Consider the following 9,510-nt stretch of genomic DNA (forward strand, 5'->3'; position numbering starts at 1 on the left):
CATCTTTCAAAGAATATACAACTAAGCATTTCTTAGAATTAAAATAAAGCAAAACAAATAACCAAGCAATGAAAAACAGTTCTATAAATTCATATGAAATTGGGTGCTTGTACTTCAAGAAGAAGAAGATTACGGATATCCAAACATTTGTGACTTATGATGTCAGCGCCAGCTAATCGTTTATAAGCAAAATGGCGGGTTAAATTTGAACTAACTATCTCCACATAAGCTAGAATGTAAATTAACGTGAAGTTACTTAAATACAGCGCCGTCTCGCACATAAAATTTATTAAAATATTACTCTTTCTCGCCTACATCTTTTACTTCACTTAGATTTATTATTTGTTTATGTATTTTATTATAATCGTGATATATTTTTGTTTTATGTAGCTGGCAACTTCGATGCAGAATTAGTTTGTTTATGTTATACATAGCATTATGCTTGTCGTTGCGTAAAGTAAGAAATATATTGTGAAAAATTGAAATTCTTGAGAAAGAATCTTTGTCTAATAATACGGAATGCGTCACCTAAGAGACTTGATACTTGACGGGCTTGGTTTACTCGAAATAGAATGGAAAGAACAATTGCTAACGTAAACAAATGCCACGTTTCAACAACTGATCAAGATCGATATACCCACACTGCGCCATTATCCCATTAAGAAAAGAAAACGATTAATCTAATTTGTAGTCAAGCTTACTACCGCAGCAGAGAGCTACACATATTTGCTCGAAAAATATTACCATTTATCCGAGTATCTTAAAAAAATGCGTTACCTTTTCACATACTTTAGCTTTGGAATGAAAGCTGTATTTTAATATCACTGAAGCTATTAAAAGGTCTAAAAATAATAATAATAGAACAGTCTGTGATCGAGTTAAGCCTAATAGATGGAAATGGCTATTAGTGCTTATGAATCTGGCAATTTCATTAGTTGTAATATAGAATTTGATTTTTTCGATTAATTTATTACTGACTTTGAAAGAGTAATAAAGGCAAGTTTTGAAACTTAGAAAGTGTTGAAAGTCAGGTATTGAATCTTTTTATTTGCAGCAATTATTCCAATTGTTTATTTTAGTTAATAAATTATTTACACTATGGCAGAAATTTTTGAAAATAACATTTATTTGTGACAAAACTATTAAAATCATCTATCATATTCAAATGAAGGGTAAAATTTTACGATTGGCTGTCCTTTTAATTTCTGGCGACTATTTCAATGCCAATATTAGTGTCAGAAAGTAGTAGTTTTTTTTAAAAGATTTGACACATTAAAACAGAACTTCTTCCGTTCGCCGGACGCAAGCGAAAAATCGCCAAATAATGTAGTACCTCTTTGGTACCTAATTGTAAAAAATTTTGGTTGTACGAAACTTGGCAGAATTCTACATTATTTAGCGATTTTTCGCTTGCGCCTGGCTAATGGAAAAGTGCCAACATTTTGTATAGATGTTAAATTATCAAAGTCGTAATTTTGTTTTTAAATGTCATAAACGCAACGCGGGCTTCATCCAAATTGAAAAAAATTTGCCGCCAATGCTAGGAACACCAGTTTGACCAATCTAAGCCTAATGCACTTGTATTTTTAGTAAACTTTTTTATTATTTAGATTGTTCTTTGAAAACTCTGCAAAATAAATTTTATGTTTATGCAAGTTATTAAGATGTAGTTTTTTGGTTGGATATTTGGCAGTAAAATTCTAGTGTGCAGTGTGGGCCTGGCATGTTTTTGAAAGTTGCCGGCAATACCAAAATCGCACACATCAGTTTAGTAAAAATTTCTAAATAATTTAATTACCTTACACAGTTACCTTACAGAGTAACAATTAATTATAATTTTAAAATATTAAATAATGTGAGCATGTTAAAAAAAGGGTCAAATCTTGAGTTTACACGTTTTGTCATTTTGTTTTTAGTTTTTGGTGAAACTGTCATATAATATCTCTTAGGTAAATTTGCTTGAATAATTTATTCGTTTAAGCAATTTAAAGGTTTTTATATTTGTCCAAAAAACTATTTAGCTCCAGCATTTGTTTTCATTTGGGTATAATGATTGCCATCATTTTTATCAAATTTAATTGTAGTGAAAAACCAGATATATTCCTTGTGGATGCTAATGTTAACTGAAGATCGTATTATTTCGCATCTATCAGCAAAAATTTATTTGCACCAGTTAAAAAAGAATACTTTATTAGTTTTTAAGCGTTTTTCAAAGTTACAGGAGAATAATTACGTTAAAATGTAACTATATTTTAATTAAAAAAATTCACTCTTTATTAAACAATAGTACTTAATTGATTCATGTAACTTTTTGAATAATGAAGACTACAACATCTGGTGTGTGATTCATGGAGACGCGGTTGGCATATTACTAATATATGCTCCCTCTGTGACGTAAATTCTCGCCAAATTTGTTCCTTCTTTCATTTAAAAAGTTTCATTTTCAGAAAGTACATTGCCTGAACATTGCTTCGTTGAAAGTATTTGTTATGGCCAATTGAGATAAATCACAGTTTTACCATTGACGAAATTGATGAGATTTTTTCTTATTTTGTGCATGAAAAATCTAAAATGTTCTTAATTGATGTTTTAAATTCCCTCATTTGTCGAAATAAGCGAGTTTCTAGCGACGAATTATCCCTCAGCTTTGGACTTTCGAAAGAAGGCTGACTACAGTTATTCATGTTCTTCTCCATGGCAATACTGAGAATATACAGCAGAAAGACACGCAAGATTAAATAGATCGATGACTGCGATTGGTCTCAACTTTTTGATTTGTTCTATGTTTTAAGAATGATAAGGCAAGATTTTTTTACTCTGAATAGAAGTTAAAATAGATTTGTTTTTCTGCAATAGGGGCTCTACTGTGACGAAGTTAAGAAATACTTCCTGTGGAGAAAGTAAGTTTCGTTTTGCTGATCAATATAATATTTTTAATGCCAAAATAGAGTTTTTGTTTCTTCGATAAGCAGAGATATACTATTTTACATCGCTTGTAAGGGAAATGGAATTTATCAAACAATAACATTTAAAAGAATTAATATAGCTATGTTATGTTACTTTAAATTTTATTTATGTACAGATTATGTTTTTTATTTATTGCCATTAGTTTCTTGGTGAATTTTTAGACCATATTTTACCTTTCAGTTTTAATACTTCTCTTTTGTATTATTTTCCATCATTCATATTTTTTGGGTGCTGTTTAAGTTTTTCTGCGGAAATAATTCCTCAACTATTACTGAATTAATTTTTTTAAAAATCAAGTTCCAAAATAAATTTTTTCTCATATTTTTAACAATCAGGAAATTATTAAGTTTTAAGTGTCAATATTAATGCAATGGTCAGGCAAATTAAGGACAGTTTATTTTCTATTAGACAAGCTCTTTGCATATTTTTCCTCATTTAAAGAAGGAAAATTTACTAAAACTGATATTTTTCAAGGCACTTCTGATTATCTCTAAAAATTCAATTAGACAATGGTTTGACTTCCAGCTCGAATCCAGTTTAAAAATAACTATTAGGCTTTTCGCCCTATTTCGCCCTATTAATTTAAAGCAGTATAGAAATTTAAGTGCCCCTTAAAGAAAATTTTTAACATTTCTATAGTCATTTCTACGTAGGCTTTGAACAGTAATTTTTGTTTTAGTTATTTAAAAACTTCCAACAGCTTTTTATTACAGAGAGATTGTTTGATCAATACAGAGATTTCAAATCAAGATCTACTATGGGTAAAGGAGTAGCTTTAAAAGATGCATTGAAGAAATGGGCCGAAAAAACCGGGGAAAATCCTGCTGAAGCGACTGTTGTCAAGTTAAATGGTTGGCTGCCTTCCATAGACAAATTGGATCCATCTTTAGCCACGCTGTTCAACTGTGAGAAGTTGTCTCTTTCCACCAATATGGTCGACAAACTTACCAATCTTAATGGACTTACCAAACTAAAGATTCTTTCTGTTGGCAGGAACAATCTGAAGAGTCTGAATGGCATAGAAGCCGTTGCTGAGACACTCGAAGAACTTTGGGCTTCTTATAACAGCATAGACAAGCTGAAGCCTCTGGCTTCTTTGAAGAAGCTGAAAGTTTTGTACATGTCTAACAATAATGTAAAGGACATTAACGAATTCAAGCACATGGCTGAGTTGCCAGAAATCGAGGATTTTGTGTTGAAAGGTTGCCCAATAGAAAGTGCCTTGGCTGAAAATTACAGAAGCAAAGTAGCTGAAGCTTTACCACAACTGAAGAAGTTAGATGGAACTTCTTTGATTGCTGCTGAAACATTAGAAATGGAAACTTCTTAAATTTTAGTGGCTCTAGACGGTAATGACTGAAAAAATGCAAGCGAAGCTAATGTTTTTTATTTGCTTCTTTTCATAATATTTGAATTTAATTGAAAGAGATAACTGAAAGAGGTAAGAGGTTGGATGATATGGAATGTTTTGAGAGCTTCTTAAAGAGTGATTCTACATTGCATGGATTGATCATCGATATTACAACTGCGTTTCTTGTTTTTTCTTTTTTGTTGCATGTAGGTTTCATTAAAAGAATTGAACTCACTGTCAAAAGAGCAAATATGTTTATTATGAAGTGATAAAATTTTTTTTTGTATAAACAATAAATATTGTATTGATTCAACAAACACATTATGACTGAAATTACTTGTTTTTTTACACCTTGTGTGGTGTTCATTGAATCAAGTAAAATAGTTATTAAATAAGTTAATGTTTATTAACTGGGTTTTTAACAAATTTGTCTTAAATATGAATAATTATGAATGACTGAAGTTCCTTATCCTTGCATTTGAATTAATTTGAATGAAGTAAAAAAGTACATTTTCATGGATTGCTATAAAAGCTTTTAAAAAAGTGATTCTATAATGTATTGGCTGAAGAAATTTTTGATGATATTTTAGTTTTTGCATTTTTTTATTAGATGTGAATTTTATTGAATTTATCACTTTGATAAACATTTATTAGGAATAAATGATCATTTAAATTAATTAACAAAAAAATAAATAAAATAAATTGTTGTAAAGATAAATAATTATAAAAATAAATAATTGTAAATAAATGTTTTCTCAAAGTGAATTTTTGTATTTTAATACTTTGTAAACGCTTTCTACATAAAACTATTTAAATATATTTTTCAAGGGCAAAATTATATTTTTGATAAAAAAAAGTACAGAATTGTATTTGAAGGAAAATTGTTCTTTTTATTGAGAAAGTTCAGAACAAAATATGTTTTAGTCATTATTTATTATTTTTTTATTTATTTTCATATAGTCTGAGTAAACATGAAATTAAAAATTTCTTATTTTGCTACACAACTGAAACAAATTATGAAAATTTGTACTAGTAATGTACTAGTACTAGCATTTGTACTAGTAATAGATTTTGGTGGTTAAAAGCTGGCCACTCAGTAGGACGTATTCAGTAGGATGATTTGCTGTAACACATAAGTATTTAGGTGAAAACTACAAAAAAGAGCTTTCTTTTGCTTTACTTAAATAATCATTCATTAATCCACAAAAAAGTGTTCTAAAAGGTTTTTGGTTGTAACTGGGTTTTATGAAGCTAAATTAAAATTTGAAAAGTTTTTCCATAAAGGTCAAAATTATTATAGTTTATTATTAGTATTAGTAAAATATCTAATAGATAATTTTTGTAGATTCATTTTACTTTTCAAGTAAAGTGCAATCAGTAAGAGCAGTTTCAAAAAAAAAATATCTTCAAGGAAAAATGCTCGAATAAAAAATCTGAGTCAAATGCATTTATTCTGAAAAGGAAAAATTAAATCGAATGCATAGAAGTACCTGTAGAAAAAAGAAATACCAGTAAATATCAACTGATACGTATCTTTTTTCTTTTTATTTTCTTTTTGTTCTTCTTTCTTTTTTTAAAGGTATCAACAAAGTAACATTCGAGAAAATTGAAGGGATAATGAAAAATGATTCAAGTCAGCCAGGATGAAATTTATATGATTTAGCTCGAAGAAATAAAATAAAAAGAAAAAATTTTTTTAGCATGAAAAATTTGAGCAATGCAATAGTTAAGAATCATTAGAAGCATTACAAGAATTACGCAGAGTATAACAAACTCGATGAAGCATATAATTTAATATGAAAGTCACTGTCAATGTAGCAATTTTTTTACTTGAATTTCGACTACGAATTATTGTGCAAAAGTATTCTAGAAAACTTTTAACCTTTTGGAAATAAATTCTGATCAACTAGCATAAATAATCTATAATTCTTTTTAGTTGTTAATGTGAAAAAACGGTTAAATAATGATAATTTAGTGAAAGAATTGGTGTTCTGTGAACGGCTAAATAATAATAAAATAGTGAAATAAATTGTGTTATTGTGAATAAAAATTGGTTTTGAAGAATTTCTGTGAAAATTATAGGAAATGATGCTCAACGTTATCTGCATGCTTTTGTGAACCAGACGGCTTTTTTTCAATCTTTTTTTAAAAAATATATATATTTTAAATTTTGTATATTTTTTGAAATTTAGTATTTACTGGGGTTCTCGAAAAGTAACTGATCACTTGAAAAATTAATTAATGAAATACATAATATAAAATAAGCTTCTCTGCGTTTCACTTAGGAAACTAGTTTTTTTCCACTCACAAATTTTAAGACTAATTACAAAATTCGCTAGCAGATATTGATCAGAATTTGATTGCAAAATAATAAAACAATGCCTTCGGCCATATATAAAGCCATTCTGATTAAAATAATTGCTCACGCCTCAATTAATTTTGTTCTCAGTCTACAGCATGTCATTGCTGCTAATAGTGGTTATTTTGAAAAGATGTTTTATAGTTTTTCTCAGTTAGAAGTGACATCTCTTAACAATCTTTATAACTAATTTCAAAGCTTGGAGGGAAGAAATTTTTGTTTAACAAGCAGAAAGCAGCTGACCGTAGATTTCCATCCCCTTCAAACTTTTTAAATTGATTCTTTAATTCATCACCCCGGTTTGATTTCTTTTTTAAATAATTTACACGTTTATAAAAAAGTAGATGAATAAGGCTGGAAAATTGGGGTTAGAGAGGGGTAAGAGAATGTTTAAGCTTAAAATCCAAGAAATGGGTTGCTAATAAGAAAAATAACTTAGTTTCGGAGATAAAAACAGATCGAGTGGACTTTAAAATACTATTATCTATTATTCGAATATGTTCCTCAGTATCAAAAAGAATGCCGGACATCATACTCAAAAAAAGATATTTTGTTTACTTCATAAAGTTGAAGCTACAAAAATACTAATTCAGATAGAAAACCTTTTCTAAAATTCACTATTTTATTATAAGAAAGACAGATATTAATGAAATTTAAACATAATCTGGTAGTGAAAACAGAAATCTAAATAATAAAGCAGACCAATTTCTTTAAAAGAATCCCCTTTAAGCATTTAGGGTTTATTAAATATTTAAAAGCAGTTTTACTTCCTTTTTTAACGATTTCAATTTCATGAAAATTGTTTATTGTTGTTTATTTCTATCAGCATTAGCAGTGTAAATAAATTATAAGTAATTCCAATTATCCTTTCCTCAGGAATATGGAGCAATCAGACGTGGAAAAAATAGTGGAAGAGTTCATAACGTATGAAGACTACCTGGACTCTTTGATTAGTAAAGATGATTTGCTATACTTAGAGGTAAGGAAGAGAATTATATATATATATTGCGCATAAGCTGCAAGTAAACAGAACTCATTAGTTAAGTTCAAAATGAAGATAAAACAGAGAAAAATAATAATTTGAAAAATAACAAACAACTAATTAAAAAAAAGAAAAAAAGAGGATGAAATATAATTTAGAAAAACCGGAAAAAAGATATAATCTTTTCCTCAGTCCACACGATTATATCCGCAAAAAAGAGTGCTTTCTGATATTGTATCAATATAGCCAAAGCAAAATATATTAATACAATAGCGTGATTAGCACTCAAAAAATTTTTTTACAAAAATTACAACAAATAAAATGGAACACAATAAGTAAAAATAAAACGTAAAAACAGAAAGTAAAATAAAATAAAAAGAAAAAACAGTATAAAACATAAACTTTAAAGCGAGTAGCGAAATCAGATGTACTTACATGAACGAGAAATTTTTCAAGAATGATTTAAAAATGTTTTCGCAACAAGATTGCCAGATTACAAAATATGAAAACAAAAGCGTAAATTGAGTGTAATTAGAGGGTTTTAAAGTGCCATTCTTACTACATTACTGAAGTGATTTGTTATACTGTGCATTGATTTGCTAGTTACCAATTATGGGCCCGAAATGGATGTGCGCAAGGTAATATTATACTGGATAATTTAAAAAAGTTGACCATAAATAATTTAAGAAAAAAGATTTTTATTTAAGAAAAAATATAAAATGGAAAAGAGAAACATAAATTGCCTGTTTTGCAAATAATTTTAGCCACGGATTTGCCCGAAATGGATTTGCACATGGAAGAATTATATAAATTATCAAAGAAAAAACAATTTTAATAGATAATTTTAACACGGATTTGTCCGAAATGAATTTGCACATGGAAAAATTATATATTACCTTGCGCACATCCATTTCGGGCCCATCCTTGGTAACTAACAAATCAATGCTCAGCATAACAAATCACTTCGGCAATGCAGTAAGAACGGTACTTTAAAGCCCTCTAATTACACTCAATTTACGCTTTTGTTTTCATATTTTGTTATCTGGCAATCTTGTTGCGAAAACATTTTTAAATCATTTTTGAAAAATTTCCCGTTCATGTAAGTACATCTGATTTCGCTACTCGCTTTATAGTTTATGTTTTATACTGTTTTTTCTTTTTCTTTTATTTTATTTTCTGTTTTTACATGTTATTTTTACTTATTGTGCTCTATTTTATTTGTTGTAATTTTTGTAAATTTTGTTTTGCTCCTCACACTATTGTATTAATATATTTTGCTTTGGCTATATTGATACAATATCGGATATAATCGTGTGGGCTGATGAAAAGATTATATCTTTTTTTCCGGATTTTTTAGGAAAAATTTATCCTTTTTTTTTTCTTTCTTTCTTTTCCAGTTGTTTGTTATTTTTTTATTGTTATTTTCTTTCCCCCCTTTTTTCATATGTCTGTAATTTTCCTTCGTTTTATCTTCATTTTGAACTTGTCTAATGAGTTCTGTTTACTTGCAGCTTATGCACAATAAATGAAACTTATTGTTTTTCTTAATTTTCTTCGTGTTTTTTTGTATTTATTTTGTTGTATATATGTATATATAGGAGAGAGTCGGGTGGCCCCGCCCACCTAAGGAGTTTTGCTTATATTTCTGTATAATATTGAGTAATAATCCATATTTTTGTATGTTTCTATTGTTTTACCATCTAGTTAAATAATGCAAAAAGAATAAACCAAAAAAAGAATAGTTTAACTTAAAAAAATAGAAATTTAAAAAAACATGTTTTTTAGCTCCTTTCAAGATGTGTCGGGTAGCCCCGCCCAGTTACAAAAATTGGGTTTTTTGGCTATTTTTTC

At 28.4% G+C, this 9,510-nt stretch overlaps 2 protein-coding genes across 2 annotated transcripts in view; both read left to right on the forward strand.

Moving 5' to 3' along the window:
- The first annotated feature begins 2,445 nt into the window (after positions 1–2,445).
- The window catches only part of LOC107437672 (cilia- and flagella-associated protein 299-like), an 18,705-nt gene continuing 11,640 nt past the window's right edge, over positions 2,446–9,510 (forward strand). Inside the window, exons 1-2 of the mRNA XM_016049751.3 lie at positions 2,446–2,900; positions 7,554–7,656. Coding sequence (XP_015905237.3) covers positions 7,558–7,656 — 99 coding nt within the window. The 5' untranslated portion in view covers positions 2,446–2,900; positions 7,554–7,557. The remainder of the gene's footprint in view (positions 2,901–7,553; positions 7,657–9,510) is intronic.
- On the forward strand, positions 3,695–4,411 carry LOC107437671 (dynein axonemal light chain 1-like). Its single transcript, XM_016049749.3, has one exon. The coding sequence runs from the start codon at positions 3,725–3,727 to the stop codon at positions 4,295–4,297; it is 573 nt and encodes a 190-aa protein (XP_015905235.2). The 5' UTR covers positions 3,695–3,724; the 3' UTR covers positions 4,298–4,411.

This window comes from Parasteatoda tepidariorum, chromosome 3, assembly GCF_043381705.1.
Source record: "Parasteatoda tepidariorum isolate YZ-2023 chromosome 3, CAS_Ptep_4.0, whole genome shotgun sequence".
Classification (NCBI taxonomy): Eukaryota; Metazoa; Arthropoda; class Arachnida; order Araneae; family Theridiidae; genus Parasteatoda; species Parasteatoda tepidariorum.

Excerpts from the sequence above, each read along its gene's own strand:
- LOC107437671 (XM_016049749.3), top strand. The coding sequence starts at position 3,725 with ATGGGTAAAGGAGTAGCTTTAAAAGATGCATTGAAGAAATGGGCCGAA.